Source organism: Cydia amplana, chromosome 13 (assembly GCF_948474715.1).
Source record: "Cydia amplana chromosome 13, ilCydAmpl1.1, whole genome shotgun sequence".
NCBI classification, from domain to species: Eukaryota; Metazoa; Arthropoda; class Insecta; order Lepidoptera; family Tortricidae; genus Cydia; species Cydia amplana.
In genome coordinates this window covers 2,072,624-2,091,483 of record NC_086081.1, presented here as the reverse complement: position 1 = coordinate 2,091,483, position 18,860 = coordinate 2,072,624, and the positions used below count along the sequence as shown (strand labels likewise).

At 41.0% G+C, this 18,860-nt stretch overlaps 1 protein-coding gene across 1 annotated transcript in view; it reads left to right on the top strand.

Moving 5' to 3' along the window:
• Positions 1–18,126, top strand: part of LOC134653357 (uncharacterized) — a 36,258-nt gene extending 18,132 nt beyond the window's left edge. Inside the window, exons 2-5 of the mRNA XM_063508694.1 lie at positions 7,188–7,287; positions 9,210–9,371; positions 16,923–17,052; positions 17,976–18,126. Coding sequence (XP_063364764.1) covers positions 7,188–7,287; positions 9,210–9,371; positions 16,923–17,052; positions 17,976–18,073 — 490 coding nt within the window. The 3' untranslated portion in view covers positions 18,074–18,126. The remainder of the gene's footprint in view (positions 1–7,187; positions 7,288–9,209; positions 9,372–16,922; positions 17,053–17,975) is intronic.
• The last annotated feature ends 734 nt before the right edge of the window (positions 18,127–18,860 follow it).

Below are 18,860 nucleotides of genomic sequence, written 5' to 3'. Positions count from 1 at the left end.
ATTTTTATTTTTTATTTAATTTAAAATATTTGCCATTTTTAAAATAACCCCGCTTTCGAAGTTAGCCCGACGTGCCACATGACTAAGGTTTGTAGAGTCACCTGCAATTATATGTTACACAACGAAGGCCGCAAAAATATCTGAAACGATCTTATAGAGCCATAAGAGCGTGTCACATATTTTTGCGGCCTTCGAAGAGTAATATGTTATTGCAGGTGACTGTACTGTATTACCTCCTTGGGAATGTTAAAGTGTACCATGACGTCATTCGACTTTCACGCTGTTAACGTGATAAAAAACATTTGTTTTCTCTAACCTGACTCATATGACAAATATGTTGTACAAAGGTTAAAAACAAAACAAAGGACGACTGCACTTACTAAGTACATACTATAATTGTACAGCTGGTTTTCGAACTGGATATATCCTCTACCCGCCCATACGTCAAACCTTGCCAAGCAAAATGAAATTTTATTTTGTCAACACAAAGTTCAAATTAGAATGGAACAGGAGACCTTTTTATAGGTCTCTCGGCAGCTAGAGGATAAATAAAATAAATAAAATCATTTATTTACCAATAAACTATGGTTTACATATTTACCAGGGGCCCCCGCACTAGGTGAGACCTGTATCGCGGGGAACCAGTTAGATTTATACAGTATCTGGATTTAGTTACTTAATAGGTAGATATACTTAGCATGCAAGTTATAAAATTACTAAAAATTACACTTAAGTCTTTGCGTACATTATAAAATATTACTTAGTAATCTTAGTATAGTTTCTGTCTCCAAGTAGTTGAGTGATTGAAGAAGAATGTAGGTAAGATTTTTGGCCTCAATAACTGATTTGCCTTTGAGATGACAATGCTTTAGCATGGCATTGTAGGTTGAAGCCTTAAGGTGGTCCCCAAATCGTTTACCGAAGGCGGAGAAGACTTTCGGAACAGACCGCGTAGCCAACCTGCCAATCGCTTTCGCTCCGTAGCGAACGAAACGCAACTGTCTTCGTCGCACTAATATGGGAGAGTGATAGAGAGACACAAAGCGATTCGATGGCGAAGCGATAGCGATTGTCAGCTTGGCTAGGCCGGCAGGCTGCCTAGCCAAGGTGTCAATCGCTATCGCTTCGCCATCGAATCGCTTTGTGTCTCTTTATCTCTCTTCCATATTAGTGTGACAGTGACAGTTGCGTTTCGATCGCTACGGAGCGTAAGCGATTCGCACGTTTGGCTACGCAGCCAGGTAGGTTAAAGATTCGCTTTTTGAGAAGCGAGACGTAACAAGTCATGAGTGTAGACGATTTTTGTGTAAGCAAAACGATTCTGTGCAAAAATAACTGCCGAACGGTCAGGACCTTAGCTTCGGCGTAGAGTTCAGACGTTGGAAATCGAAAGGGTCTCTTCAACATAACGGATAGAACGAAAAGAATGTGTCCAACTTCACCCCTAGTCTAAATTTCATTCGATAGCCTGACGTGACGTACGCGTTTGCCTTACATCTCCTTCTGTGTGGGACTTTGAGTTTCCAAAACGTCCCGCTTGGCGCGCTGTTCAATATCTATAAAATACAGCGCGGGACCGACGCCGGGGCATCTCCAATTTAAGCCCACCAAATGACGAAAGGTTATAAACAACGTTTTATTACCTATAAACTCCCAAATGAGGAGTTATGTGTATTTAACAAACGAAATTAGATTTAGTGACCGATTACTTGTCACGGAGAAAGTGAAATTGTGAGCAAATGGGTTGTTTAAATAAATTATGGGGGGCAGAGTTCATGAATGAGTTATGAATTCGAAATTGGACTTTGTTGCATGAGAACACGGTATAAAATTGAATGTGACATCCAAGGGTTGTTACGGCTTTTATACCTACGTGTATTTAAATGTAGCCATAGATCAAAATTTATTTGGTTAGTGGTGGTTTATATTTATGTGGTAAAAGTTTATTTCTATTTGATTGATGAATGTGATACGCTATAACCTTTCATAATAATTCGCGTCTTTAATCAGCTTCCAGATTAAAAATGTTAGATGACATAGAGTTTATGCGTACAACTTAGTTTAAAAAATGGCTTATAAAGAATGAATTCTATTCTCTATAAAGGATTTCTTTGAATTATATTCTTCTGTTTACTGTGTATAGATAAATATGCTATGTATGTGTATAATAGTTATGTGTTTCTTAGTATTAAAGTCTCCATTGTATACCCGAGTTACCGTTGAAACTCACATGTACTACATAACACCTCTGTAACACGGTTGTCCAATAAAGCTATCTTATCTTATTTTATAATATTTGTGTGGCTGTGGTGGTCAAAAATCGTGATTAAAAACTCCGCTTGTGCTGTATAGAGCAGAAAGAATCATTCTCGAAAAAAAATCTAAAAGATGCCTACAAATTCAGTCAAGATCGTTATGACAAAGAGTTTTAAAGATCGGGTGACGACGGTTACGTTTATAAAATAAAATGTTACTGTATTCTGTAAACCACCAATGTAACTTGAACATCTTTTATACATTACGTACAATATCTTATGGGATAAGCTCTTGAGGGAGACGTCTACACCCAGAGAGTTGGTCTACATTATGAAATACTGGTACCAGAACCAGAACAACAGTGTAAGATGGGCCGGTTCATACTCAGAGGAGTACAGGTTGGAATGCGGCGTGAGACAGGGTGGGTTGACGTCTCCGCGGCTTTTCAATCTGTACGTCAACAACCTGATCGAGGAGCTCAGCGAAGCCGGCATTGGGTGCTCAGTTGGTGGAAAAATAATGAACAATATAAGCTACGCTGATGACATGGCTCTGCTGAGCCCATCGATCGGAGCCCTCGAAATTCTGATTGGGATTTGTGAGCGGTACGCGGAGACCCACGGTCTCAGATACAACTCCAAGAAAAGTGAGCTTCTCGTGTTTAAGGCGGGCTCAAAAAAACCGATGTACATACCACCACTAAAACTTGGAGGAACTGAATTAAAAAATGTCACTCAGTTCAGGTATCTGGGGCACTGGGTCACCGAGGACCTATCTGACAACCTTGATGTGGAGCGGGAGCGTAGGGCATTGGCGGTGAGAAGCAACATGTTGGCTCGCAGGTTTGCACGTTGCACGAGGACCGTCAAAATAACTCTTTTTAGAGCATTTTGTCAGTCTTTTTATACGTGCAGCCTGTGGGTCAAGTGTACGCAGAGATCTCTCAATGCCTTACGCATTCAGTATAATAACGGGTTCAGGGTGTTGTTGGGGTTGCCTCGATTTTGCAGCGCGTCGGGGATGTTTGCCGAAGCTCGCGTGGATGGCTTTCAAGCCATAATGCGCAAGAGAGTGGCCTCCCTGATGCGCCGTGTTAGGGACAGCCCCAGCAGCCTTCTGAACACTGTTATTGACAATTTGCAGTGTCCAATAGTGCTCAAATGGAACGATATGCACATGGACCATAATAGAGGTGCTGTTAGGCTAATTTAGTTATTTAAGTTATTTAAGAAATAGTTTTAGTTTAATTTAATTTGTAATGTATGGATCTTGTTATCTGAATTAAATATATATAAATAAATAAATAAATTACCACGTCTGCTATATGCAAAATGAGACGATTAATTGAAATAATAATGACAATTAAACATAGGTATTGTAACGGTTTGCTATAAAACCTCGTTTGCGCTCGGCGTTTTGTGCTGGCCGGTTGCAAAAAAAACATTACATTTTAAAAATTCCTTCAGGAATCTGTGAATCTGTCACATGAAAAATATGGTGAAGGTTGCTCTCGTATTTTCGCAAATTTTCTTTGATATATATTAAATGTAAACTTGATTGAATACCTTTAGATCACAAGTTGTTGTGTTCACAAGCTTTTATTATGTTGTGTACATTTCCCCGGATCGGGTAAGTGTTGTGAATCTTTAATCTAAGTTTCTTATGGGAATAATTTTACGTTGTATTCTTTTATGCTGTTAACTAATCTGTTCTTTTCTGACTGCTTCATCCGTGAACACTAAAGAAACGCTAAAAGGTTAACTTTCCTGATATTTCTTTCCTTGCGGGCCGGATGACGCAGTCACCGTTGTGTGCATAATCTAATAAGACCAATATTGCTAGGGATCAAGTCTGGGGTTGACTCTGAAAGCCCACTAGCCTGCACTACCCCGGGTTGCGCTATGCGCATGCTCCACAATTTGGAAGGTTTCCATTCCGAGCTGAGGATCCTGGACCACAGTGCGGAGCCTTCTTAGAATACTCTGGACCTGCGACTGCGATGCCTGCTTTGTTCAGCGGAGCCATCTACAACTGCCCGCCTGCGAAGTAGAGTTCCAGGAAAGTGCCTCCCATTAAAGACTTGTTTCATTATTTCATTCTTGCCGGCTCAGTTATAAGGACTCACGGCCCTAGCTAACTTATTGTAATTCTAAATACCTAATATTAATTAACTTTTCTAAATTAAACTTTCATTTCCTTCCTACCTATTTCCAATTTTCATTTCCTTCCTACCTATTTCCAACTTTCATTTCCTTCCTACCTCTTTCCAACCCTAACTGCGACGCTAAACGTCACAGTATGAAAAATAAAAGAAAGAAGAGAGCAAACTCTTAGTGGCGGAGAGGAAAATTTGGCGGAAGATTCTGGGGCCTATCAGAGAGGAAGATGGAACTTGGAGGCGAAGGAAAAATAGGGAGCTAGAGGAGCTGGTTGCAATGCCCAATATAATTGGCGAGATCAAAGCCACACGACTCCGCTGGCTTGGTCACCTGGAGAGGATGGGGGAGGATCGTGCTGTGAGAAGAGCGTATGTGGGGCACCCGGGTGGAAAACGTCCGTCTGGGCGTCCCAGATACCGCTGGAGTGACGAAACCCAAAAAGACCTGTCCGCCCTCGGAATACCCAACTGGCGCGAAGTGGCACAGAATAGGACAGAGTGGCGCTCTCTTGTGTCAGACGCCAAGATCCTCTTTGGGTCTCTGAGCCAGTGATGTATGTATGTATGTATGAAAAATAAAACATAACGATGGGCCCTCTTTGGCGCAGTTACCTTATCTCTGTATAGGTATAAACTCAGTGAATCCTTCACGAAATATGAGCTATTGTCAGTATATCTTTATACAGTTACGGCGAGGTGTTGCAACTGCAATCTCACACGTGACATCTGGCGTTATTATCACACGTGCATTATTTCAACAAATTGGCCAACAGGTGCTGACTTATCTAAAATAATTATCTTTGACTACTTATTGCACTCAAATTAAAAAATTAAGGCCCAGTAAGTTTGTGTTATTCTCTCATTCTCACTGAGCGTAAGCGTGAAATAAATAACTAAATCGGCCAAGTGCGCGCGGACGGTTCATGAGTTACAGCCTGGTGACAGACAGATGGACAGCGGAGTCTTAGTAATAGGGTACCGTTTTTACCCTTTGGGTACGGAATACTAAAAATTACCTTCTAACGGCTATAACAATGTTTTTAAACTTCATTTTAAAGTGACAGGGTTAAAATTTCCGTTATTTCTGATAGAGTCTGTGCGGAAAGAGAAGACTCCTGTATCCTATAATGTAATTGTTCCCAAACTTTCCACGACTCATCTCTTTCCACACAGACTCTACGCTTATGCCCGTTAAAGGCACTTTTGTTCAACAATAGAGCCTTGTATCTTCACACTTTCTCCGCTTAAACTAATGCTGCTGACTACTCTATTGCAATAACCGTCTAATTCTACAAAGTGCAAACATATCAGGCGGCCTAGCCAAGGTGACAATCGCTATGACAAGAGGTAAGCTCGCAAATCGCAATCGCTAACGCTCCGTAGCGAACGATACGCAACTGTCACACTAACATGGAAGAGTGATAGAAAGACTCAAAGCGTTTCGTTGTTAAAGCGATAGCGATTGTAACCTTGGCTAGGCCCGCAGGTCTTTAGGTCTTTACCATTTAGCTTCGAACGACAATCATGTCTATTACAATTTTATTTGTGGCTTTGCGGTGCCTATTACATATTCTTATTTACTTTATTATGATTGACAGCTTTGCTGGGTTGGTTTGCCCCTGTCAATTAATTTTATTCAAAATAATGAAATTCACGAGCGGTATTCTGTTTTTAAAATATGTTAAGGTTTTGAAGTTACCTAATATGAGTCAAGTGGGATAACTGGGGACAGGAGGGGCAACATTAGACAAAGAAAACATTCCCCAAATATATGAAAGTGATTGATAGCAATGTACTTTGGACAATCTTTGAATCAGGGATATTCAGGATTTACCAGTCTTAGGCTCAATTTTTCAAGTAGCTAATAGAACAAATAAAAAAAACTATCCCCAGTTATCCCACCTGACGATTGGTATGCGGGAAATACTCTGTGATTCTTGTGATAAGGCATCTCGCCTGTGTTTATTGGTATGACTAAGATGCATTAAGAGTCGTATCGTATCAAAGTAATATAGTATAGCCAAGCCGCCAAAATCTGAATACCTCGAACAAAATTTTCCATAGTTAACTTTTCTTAACACGATCGTACAATCGATGATTTTCTTAGATAGAGATTTTTGTAATGTAGATGAAGAATAAGGATAATTCCACAATAAATTCATGAACCGGTTTCTGGTACTATAGTTATATTCTTATATTCATCATTGGCCTTTGCGTCTATTGCAGATGATGTATGGTGTAAAGCCGGAGAGACACCTTTTTTGTTGGCTAGTTATATATTATTAATTATTATACATGACTACTTGGTAGGTACCTAGGTAGAGCTTAGGTGTTGTCTAAGAAAAACGCGTACCGTAAAAGGTGTGTATTTTTTACTAGGTCCTGTGATGTCCATCTGGGCGGATATTTGGTAACACCATCTCGTTGGATTTGGTCCTCTAGGCCGTCTGCCGTTCTTTCCCATCACCACAGGTCTCTCAAGTTGTCAGGGTCTCTGCGAGCTATGACCGAAGTATCTCAGCACTCGTTGAAGACAGATGGTGGATAAGTCTAGGTTCCTTTTCCAATTTCAGCTGCGCTAATATGGATACCGTCCAGCCGGCGCGATTGCCGGATGATTGGCGCGACCCGTCCCTCTTTTTTTAACATAGAAAAAGACGGGTATTCTATCTCGCCGCGAGATACTGTCGCGCCAATCATGTGCTAGCAGCTAGGGGTGCTGAGTACTCGGAGCATTGAAGAAATTGAAAGAGTATTTTTTTTTAATTTTCAGACAGAAGGTGGTCGACTCGATAGAGATCCCAATCCTGACAAGATGCTGCTTTTGTTTTCCACTACGGAAAGGACTTATCGCCTTCGCATATGGAAACCTGGTATGAGTCATTATCAATATTATACTATACAATACAATACAATTAGTTATTTAAGATACAAGTGCAGAAAAGAGGAAATTCGAAACGAGTGGCGATAAAATACGAGTAGCGAATTACCTATTGGCACGTGTATCGTACAACGTTTTACAGTACATAAAGTCTATTTTTTTATTCGGTAGACTGAAATGACAGTTCATAGTATGAACATAAAACGTCATTTCATACTATGAAATGTCATTTAAGTCTACCGAATAAAAAAATAGACTTTATATGGCCCTTTAAATTTTCGACATAGGCACGGAAAAGTGCTTATTGCCGCACTAGTGCGGGAAATTAGCACGATGTAAATACTCTTTATTGCACACCTCAATAAAAGAAAACAATACAAAAGAAAACAGAAACACAAGCAGGTACAACAGGCGGTCTCAAGTTGTTATCATTTTTTATGCGCAACACTTCAACTCCATATGATTGATGGTTTATTCTTCTTGCATGCATCGCTTAAAGATGACTCACGCTAGAACGGTTCGGGTCCAGGCCAGCCTTGGTGATCACGTGATGACTTCTATAAATAACGAAGTGTCGGAGCTTCAGCCCGGACCCTGTTGGATCCGGACTGTTCTAGCGTTATTAGGTTCGAACGGCCCGGGCCCGTCCAAACGTGATCAACATCTACTTATCTGTCTCAAACTAGCTTTAAAGAACTATACTGGTACGGATGTAAACAACATGAAGATCATTCTGGAACTGATAATTATTATATCCGAATTATTATAAAGCCACCGAAAACATAATTGTAAAACATAGGCCAAGTTCTATCACAAAAAGTGTTCGCAGAAAGGATGTCAAGTCCATATCGCTGCGAAATGACGGATGCTTTATCACACTGATAAACAGAGGCAATGTCACTGACCTTCCCTAAGTATGTTGTGAACTGTATAGAGCACGGTATAAGTAAACAACTTTTACTTGGCATCGGAAAGTGATGAAACCGCGAGCGTGGCGCAAACCTTACATTGCTTAACTTAACTTAAGGGACTTTACACACATCCGATAAATACTTAGTAAAGTATGTTATTTTAAACACGAGGCTTCATTAGGTATAATTATATTGCAAGTTATGCAGTTTCTAGTGCTTAAATGGATTTTTTGTTTTAATTAACACGTGTAGGATTAATAACAAATCAGTTTAATGTTGTAAACATTATGTATTAGCAGAATATGATACCCTGCGTAATGCTTTCGGGTGAAAAGACATTTTTCGTTATTATTATTTGGGTTTTATTCGCCGACGCCACTTTAACTTAAAAACTTAAGCATATTTCTTTTAAGTTGATAATTAATGAACAATTCATGCAGAAAGTAAGATACAAAGCTGCAACACCTTTACTAGAAAGATAATCGGCATCTATATATACAATAAATTGTATATATTACAAAATATACTATATTATAATATAATATAGGTACTCAACACTACATACCGGTTATACTCGTTATGATGCGTCCTATTTCCAAGATCTTAGAATAATCTCAATTAAAACTGAACGTTTTGCTCGACTCAAATTTATGAATTATTTCTTATGCTGTAAAGTCTAAATACTCTATAGTCTCTAAACAGTTTTCTTCGTCATGTAGACTCTTCATTATAACATTTTAAACTCTCGCGTTTTGTACACATATTCAATTACACAAATGAGTATACTGCGATATAATTTTTCATTGTTTTACCTTAAATTCCGACGTTTCAACTGAGTTGCACCAGCACCAGCTGAAAGTGGTTGAGTTGTTGAGTCGGAATTTAAGGTATGCTTAAAATCTGCTTAAAATTGAAGATCGAAAGCACGCCAAAAAAATGCAGTTTCTTTAGTAAATTTCCCTTTTACCTGCACCTGTCTCATATCTTATCTTCTCGTTTCCAGATCCTGACACTAGTAGTGACAGGTTTCCTGTCGTTCTACATCTCGTACTTGCGGAATGAGGGCATCACGGACCCGTCGGAGTTTCCCCGTCTCATAGCAGACACTACAGCGCTGGTGATGGAGACCGTTATGACTGTGGCGTTCATCGTTGCGTTACATAAGGTACATATTACTGTCGACTGTCACTTTAAGCATTTATATTTTTAGGGTTCCGTAGCTCAATAGGAAAAAATGGAACCCTTATAGGATCACCATTCCCCCCCCCCCCCCTTTATGTCCAAAACTACTGGGTCAAAAATTTTGAAAAAAATACACAAAATAGGTAATTACCATCTATACATGACAGGAAAACCTATTAGAAATGTGCCGTCAAGCGTGAGTTGGACTTAATGCACGGGTTCCCTTGGAACGCGAGTCGTCGAGTTGGCCGGTTTTTTATTTTTTTAAGATTACGACCACAGACTATGGTAGGTAGGTGCCATTACAGCCGAGGGCTCTATCTCAGCTAAGACACAGTTCTAGTCATTTTTGGGTCAATGATGGAGGAAGATGACTATCAACTTTGTAAAACTTTGACCCCTTTTACAGATGCATATTAAGGTACCCATACCTCTCGGTTTTTCATATTTCGACAACATTAGGAGGTAGTCCCCCAGATGGGGCCCTTGTAGATGCCCCAGACGTAATCTGTTTCACTTAAAACGACCAAAACACGCACTTGTGCAGTCACGGTCCGTGATTGTTGAGCTATACCTATTTAGGGTCCTAGCTAAATTGGTTGTTCGATACTTGCGCTATGGAATATCCAATTTAGCTAGAACCCTAAGTGGCTTCAACAAATTCAACAATCACGGAGCGTGACTGTACATGTAAGATCAAAAGTCATCTACGCCAATTCACATTGCACATGGTGCAACATTTTACCAAATCCAATGATTTGGAAAAATGTTGTAGTCTAGATTCAATCGGGTTAATTGAGATGAAATGAAAATCCCACAACTGTACACTGTGGGAATGGCCGGAAGCTGCTTGATTATGTAAATTTTAAATGGTACCTAATGTCTGACTTATTGGTTGTGTTTTATTCCCGAGCTTTAGGTAATTAATAAAGCATTCATCCTATAATAAACAAGGTATGTTAAAGACAAAGACAATGACCGGAACTTGAAATGCCGCGTTGAATGGGCCCATTCTTTGGAACAGTTGTGGTCTCAAATTTTGCGTTATCAAATAACGTACCATTCTAAGAAGGAATTCCTGATTAACAACTGTCCTGTCGTTGTTGTTGTTGTTATTGGCGCAGACAAATGAATATGTACTACATAAACATCAAGGTTTAAAGTGCAGAAAATGTACGTATGAAGAGAAAATCTAGCAATATAATTGTATGAAATTTGCACAAAGAGAACAGAGCATGCATATTGCTAATGGTTGTATTCCATCTGTCTAATCTTGGTCCAATGTGTATTTGCGTTTCACATTTTGCTTGAAAGATGAGAGAGTGAGACGCAATGCGCATTGGACAAAGATCTTGAACAAGTAGAATACCACCCGAAGAGAAAAATTGAGTCTCCGGGTTGTCAGGAGGCTTCGGGACGTGACCGGCCCGGGCCCGCACCGTGCTACTCCCGGGCCCCGGTGAGCACGGTGATGCTTTCCATAGTAAACGAAACTTCGGAAGATCCGGCCCGGCCACGGCCCGGTCTAGTGTGAGTCATCCTTTACCGTAGCATTACGCTGAGTGGGGGGTCCTTTTTAACGTCTATCTCATCAATGTACTTAAAGTCAAGGCCATCAAGGCGTTACTTAAGACCTTCATTCAAGGCGCGTGTCTTCCACGCTCAGCTGCCAAGTGTAATGTTATCCAATTGTTTACAGATCAAGTTACTGAAATAAATACGATTTGTATTATGTAATGGTGTTGTTGAATACCTTCAATTGAGGTTATGCGTTTCGCGAAAATAATATGATGTTTCTTTATTAGCTAAAGTTCTATAGTTTAATGAGAAATGGCATAGCAAAATTAGCGAAATTTCTGGATTCATGCAGAACAGTCCGGGTCCGGACCGACGCGTCCTACAATTCAGTTTTCTATAGAAATCATCACTTGATCACCAACCTCCCGTCATAGAAAACGAATTGTCGAAAGCCTCGGCCCAGACCCGGACCGTTTTAGCGTGAGTCATTCTTAAAGGAATGCGATGCGAATGAAAACTCAATCAGAAAGATGGTATGTCTGTAGGAGAGACGTGAAAATAATGGATACATACAGGGTGCCCAGTAATTAATGGATAACCTTCAAACCATCGACAGGACACCTTCGGCTGGTCCAGAAAATGCACTTATAGGTCTAGTAAAAGTTTCGTGGTTTTCGAGATAATTGAAAAGTACGATTATCTCGAAAACCATGAAACTTTTACTAGACCTATAAGTGCATTTTCTGGGCCAGTCTAAGGTGCCCTGTCGGTGGTTAGATGGTTATCCACTAATTACTGGGCACCCTGTATATGACCCGTTCAAATTATAATTTTTTTACGCCATGTTTTAATTATGTTCACTGTATTTTACAGACATACCGCTGAATCGCTCCGTACTTTTATCCTTTTTTGTGCGTAAAATCTAATGTTATGTGAATAAAAAAGTGACAGTGTTAAAATGTATAAATTAGTCGTAATAATTGTGAAAACAGACTTAAAATCAGTGCAGTAATTGCAGAGCCACAAGCAAAAACATTTTTAAAATTATTAATTTCTACCCCATCTAATACCGTGCACCGCTGCGCGTGTGAGTCATCGCTGCCGCGGCTCGCTCCTATCGACCCGTACCACGAGACCCGTGCGTTTAGCGATACTATCGCTTAGCTGTCGTTTACCTATCGCTGCGACCTTGGTGCAGAGGACATTAAAATGCCGCCGAAACTTAATAAAAATGCCTGTTCAGGATGCCCCAAACCCATCACGGACAGGAAGTACATCACCTGCACCGGGCGTAACTGTGGAAAACTTTATCACCTAGCTTGCGTAGGAATCGAAAACATGCAGACACACACAGTAAACACATGGATATGTCCGGACTGTCAGTGCTCTCTAAAAAAAAAGGTGGCGATAATACGGCCACTCCTGTACGAGGCCAGCAGATCAGCACTGGTACGCACCCCGATAGGTCAACTACAGGCGTTTCGGATAGGGACCTAGCGTCGGATCCGGAAACCGGCTCCCCTTTAACAAAGCTGGCAGAAGAAATATCACTGCTCAGGCAAGACATCCATAGCATGCGGTCGGACCTGGATGTAGCGATTACAACCGTGCGTAAGTGCGAGCATAGACTCGAGAGCATTGGTGCGACCGTGTCTACACTTGAATCCCGCTTATTACACGTCGAGGAAAAGGCGGAGGTAGTTGAAGAGCTAAAAACGGTTACCGACAACCTGCAAGTACAATTTTCTACTCACGCAAATACCCTCGCCACATACGACTCCCGGATAAAAGCGGTTGAAGATCAAGCTGCTATTGTATCGGAACTCAAAGCGGAAAATGAATTACTGCAGGAGCAGCTTAAATCACATTCCCAAGCTATGCTGAGAAACGACATTGAGATCCAAGGACTAAGCGAAGTAACGGGAGAAAATCCGCACCATTCATTCCTAATGTTAGCTGCGATGGCAGGCATGAAACTTTCGGACCCGGACATTGACTTCTTGTCCCGCGTAGGGCAACAACAAAATGGACCCAACAACCAACCTCGTCCGCTGGTGGTCAGATTTAGCCGACGCAACACTCGTGATCAATTCCTAAAGTTAGCGAAATCCAAGCGCTTAACTACTAAGGACATCAACCTTGAGGGACCTTTAAGAACCATATACTTCAACGAACGGCTAACCCGCGAACAGAGAACTTTATTTCGTGAATGTCGGATACAATTTAAAGAAAAGGCTGGGTATAAGTTTTGCTGGACGACAGGAGGGAAAATTTTTGTCAAGAAGTGTGAAGGAAGAGGAAAAGGAGCGGCGGCAATTAATGTTAGAACACATGCCGACATTACTCGTATCCTCAATAGACCAGGACCAGCACCCACCATCCCCAGCAAGGAACGGAGCGAAGATCCTCAAAACACCCAGTTGGCCGATGGAAGGGACATATAGAACATTAAATTTACATACATTACTAGTTATAAGTTTCACACACACATACATATCACTACACACACACATAACTAGTCCAGCAATCAACCTCTACTCCCACAGCATATCCAACTGCTCCTCGAAACGTCGAAGGCAAGTTAACGTTAACGTCGGAATAAAATCGCATTTCAAAGTTTTTGATAACGGGTAAGTCAGAAATTTTACGTGATCTTGATTCTCAGGAACCAACTTGCCTTTCTGTAGAACTCCCAGAGCTCTGTAATACCGTTATAGATAGCCGTTTTAATGTCAAAATTATTACCTTAAACATTAGGAGTTTGCAGAAAAACTTTGATCAGTTTCTAGTTCTTTTACTAAGACTTAATATGACTATTGACGTAATAGTTCTAACGGAATGCTGGATTCACGACTGTTCAATCATACCACAAATAGATGGTTATCAATCTTTTAGGACTCAAAAAATCACTAATAAAGCGGGAGGAGTTGTCGTCTATGTGCACAACAGATGGCCAGCGCAAGCAACGGAACCAAAGGTTGATGAAGCTGATTGTCTGTTGGTGACAGTGAAGAATAATTTTAGTGTTGTTGCTATATACCGCTCTCCGTCCTTTCCTGACACTTCAGTCTTCATGAATTCACTCGCTTCAGTAATCACATCCATCAAAACATCGCATTGTAAGATAGTAGCCGGGGACATAAATATCGATACTCTATCAGTAGACTCAAATCATCTCACTACTCGCGCAAATTATCTTTGCTCAATTGCGGAACTAAGTCTTATCCCGACTGTAAATGAACCTACTAGAGGTGCCGCTTGCTTGGACCACATCCACGTTTCATCTCGTTATCATGCTTCGTCAGTAGTGTGTAAGTCAAACGTCACTGATCACGATATGGTGATTGCAGGGATAAAAACTAAAATAGCGCATCCGGTCCAAAAACGGCGTCAGTCCAACAAAATAGATTTTACCTCCGTTAAGGACGAGCTAAAACAATTGGACTGGAGTCGGGTGACCAGTTCGATCTCTGTAAATGATTCGGTTCAAGCTTTTAACGAGTTGTTCTGCAGTGTCATTCACAAACACACTACTGAGGTTAAGGTTAGTCGTTCCAAATTCGCTATCAAGCCATGGATGACTCCGGGTCTAATTAGATGTTCCAAGCACCGAGATCGTCTGCATGCAAAATATCGTAACAACCCTAACGATGAAAGCCTAAAGCTGATATATACACGGTACAAAAACTTTTATAATAATTTACTAAAGAATTTAAAATACAAATACGAATCGTTAGAGCTGGAAAAAAGTAAAAATGACCCAAAAAAGCTTTGGAATACTATTAAAACCATTACGTATACCAGGAAAACTGCTAAAATACCTTTGGAACTCACACACATTAAGAACTCAGTAACTGAATCTCTAGACCAATGCAATGAATACTTCTCAAGTGTGGGCCGTTGTCTTGCTGGTAATATATTAACGTCTCTCAATAGCACGCAGGAAAATTTAGCTAGTAAGACCTCAGTCCGGGTATCATCTGCTCAATCTATATTCCTGTATCCTACCGACGTAGCTGAAGTAGAATCCCTCATCAACGGTTTAAAACCAGACAGTGCACCAGGCATTGACGGGGTAACTAACCGCTTACTTAAGGTTCTTAAGAGTATAATAGCGGTACCTCTCACTCATATTTTTAATCTCAGCCTATCTGAAGGAGTTTTTCCTGAAGAATGGAAGGTTTCTGCTGTTGTTCCTATCCACAAATCCGGTCCTAAATCTAATCCTAGCAACTACAGACCGATCTCTTTGCTGGGAGCCTTTTCTAAACTCTTAGAGAAAGTGGTGAACAGGCGCTTAGTGAATTACTTAGAAAAAAATAATATCCTTTCTGAATGCCAATATGGATTCCGAGCAAAGAGGTCGACTGCTGATGCTGTGGAGCTCATGACCAAGCTCATCTCAAGATACTTAGATGACGGTAAGGCCTGCTTGGGAGTATTTTTGGACCTCGCGAAGGCGTTTGACACTGTTTCTGTCCCTATACTGTTAAAAAAGCTGGAGCTCTGTGGGGTTAGGGGTACCGCTCTAAGCTGGTTTCAGAGTTATTTGACCGGTCGTACCCAGAGAATAAAGATAGGCAAAGATGTGAGCGGCGCGGTAGAGCTAGATTTTGGTGTCCCGCAAGGCAGTATCTTGGGCCCCACACTCTTCATTTTATACGTGAATGACATAGCTAATGCAAACATTGATCGTGCAGACGTCATATGTTACGCGGATGACACTGCCATTCTATTTCATGAAGACACGTGGAGTAAAGTTGTCAATTCCGCCGAGAAGGGAATGGCAGTGGTGGCCAAAGGGCTTCAGCATAACCTACTTACATTAAATGTTGACAAGTCTAAGTTTGTATGCTTTCATAAATCTAAAGCTTCCGCGCCTACTAGCTTGCCAAATATCGTGATACATAGATGCAACCCCTTCGGGTCGCAAATTCCAAACTGCACTTGTGAACATATCAGTCGGACTAAAACGGTAAAATATCTTGGCGTTACATTTGACGAAAAGCTTGACTTTCAACAACACATACAACTCACTGCCAATCGTATACGTAAATTAATATATATATTTAAGAACCTGCGCAATTCCGCTGATAAAAAGCTTCTTAGCACTGTTTATGTTAGTATCTGCCAACCGATTTTGTCTTATTGCATAACTGCTTGGGGTGGGGCGGCTAAAACAGCTATGATTATGTTAGAAAGAGCTCAACGTGCTGTACTAAAAGTTATTCTTAAGAAGCCAGTCTTGTACCCAACGAAGCAAGTGTATGGGGATTTGGAGGTACTGAACGTTCGTAGTTTGTTTATTATGCGGGTAGTGATGAACGAACACGCTAGAGTTCTTGAATCGCCAGATCTCTCGGCTATGATGCAAAAACGAAAGTATAAAATTCCCATTCCAACAGTTAAAACAGCATTCGCTAAAAGATTTATAGTATATCTCCAACCGTACATCTACAACAAAGTTAGTGCAACCGTTAGTTTTAAAGATTGTTCAATCGCAGAACTAAAACGCAAACTCAAAACATGGCTAAATACGCTATCTTATGAGGAGATAGAAGAAATACCTAGCATAAACACATGGACTAGTTTATTCACCTATACACAAACATAACATACATACAAACAAACTCGCCCCCTTCACTTGCACACACACGCACTTACACACCTGCATTTCGCTACACCTTAGTAAGCTCAAAATGTAAATAAATATTTAACTTCATAGATTATATTAATATTATTTGTAATTTTTTAAATAAGTTTCGTTTTAATAAGTATGACCTGCAATAATCTAAGCCTGATTGTGTTAACTACGCGCTACATGTCGTTTGAATACTCGTAACTGTGTCGGCTACCTACGGGACAGGCACTGCCTAGTGTAGGAACCATGTATAATTTGTTCTTGGTTTATGTTATTCGAGTACTTGCTTAACCTCTTTGTTTAATACTTATGCTCAATATCAAATATGTACTGAAATAAAGATTTACTTTACTTTACTTTACTTTAATTTTCCAGAAACACGTGGTGCTGATGAAGGTGTACCTGTACTTCGAGATCGTGTTCTCCATCATTGGCTTCGCGTATAGCCTGGCGTTCATGACCAAGGAGACGGCCAGCGAACTGTTCCTCATACTCTTCCAGCTCAGTAAGTATCTTCTTCTGTACGTCTAACTCTCAAGGTTTCTCGTGCTGTCTCCATCTAACTCGGTCAGCTGTCCTTAGGGCGGTTGAAACAGTGCCAGTGATCGTCGATGGTCACATCAATAGCTGGGAGACTGGCCGCGGGGTGTCTTCCTCTCCACCTTGCCCGCAAGGAGTAAGTATACTTGATATGGAACCTGCAAGTACTTGCCACCCTGGCGTATAGCCTGGCGTTCATGTCCAAGGAGACGGCCAGCGAACTGTTCCTCATACTCTTCCAACTCAGTAAGTCATCATCTTCCTCGCGTTATCCCGGCATTTTGCCACGGCTCATGGGAGCCTAGGGTCCGCTTGGCAACTAATCCCAGTAATTGGCGTGGGCACTAGTTTTTACGAAAGCGACTGCCATCTGACCTTCCAACCCGGAGGGTAAACTAGGCCCCTATTGGGATTAGGCCGGTTTCCTCACGATGTTTTCCTTCACCGAAAAGCGACTGGTAAATATTAAATGATATTTCGTACATAAGTTCCGAAAAACTCATTGGTACGAGCCGGAGTTCGAACCCGCGACCTCCGGATTGCAAGTCGCACGCTCTTACCGCTAGGCCACCAGCACTTCATCCATAGCCAGCAAATCATTCCACCATATGGGTCAAGGAGACCCAAGCGACATCTACCGTAAGAGCTTAACACTTCTTAAACGGCGACCGCTTAAGTATCTTCTTGGTCGGTGTCGATTCTGAAGGTCTATCTCTCAAAGTTTCTCGTGCTGTCTCCATCTAACTCTGTCAGCTGTCCTTGGGGCGGTTTGGGACATTTATAAATAGGCAGATACCTAATAACAGCATACGCGTATCGGCCTAATTTCCAGGTATTTTGACTTTAAAAATGCATCTTATGTCTAACGTATTTTTTCTTATTTTCCAGTGCTCCAGATCTACCTAGTAATCCTAATTTGGAGCTCAATCGTCAAGATGGAGCGAGACGGCACCGTCAAGTACACGAGAGAAAGAGATCCCGTCTAACCTGCGTCGGGCTTGGCTTTCGACATGCTGCATCTCTTTCCTTCCCCATGATATAATTTCTTACATAGACTCGCCATTTCCTATCTCTGTCGCACGCTCTTAATTCTATTGCTGTCGGCATAATGCCGACGGCACAGACAAGACATCCTCTAGACTGAGCATAGTAACGCTACCCCCTCTGCCACTTATACGGTAGTTTTACTCCATCTTCGAGTCAATCCCGTGCCGTGATTGGTCCGTGTCTTTGAACGGACCAATCACGGCACGGGACTCGCTCACCTCGTCCCCCGCACCCCCGTATTTTTGGCAGCATCGATTTCATGAGATAATTGCTCTAAACTCCGTCTAGAGGATTCCTAGTCTATGGCGGTCAATGCCACTTTGCAAGCGGGACAGCAATATGGTATGTATTGCGTGTGCGATAGAGAGGAAATGTCGGGTCAACTACGGTATTATTCGTGCGCGCGTGTATGAGAAGTCAAATCAGAACAGGTACATACTTAATGGTAAACTGAAAACAATAACATTTATCATAAGACATTCTTGACTTCGATTGCTGCCTCTCTTTCATTATATGAGGAAAGAAAGGGATGTAATGGTAATACTTTTAGTGAGTCCAGCCAAGTTTAGTGTATATGAGCATTTGATTACCAGTTCCTGTGAAACTATGAATAGGTAACTAAATATCATAGAATTGATATGATTACGAAAGAAAATAAGTCCTAATATGAAGATGAAATGAATGAAAGTTGATATACATTACTAAATGATTAAAATTATATCTAAT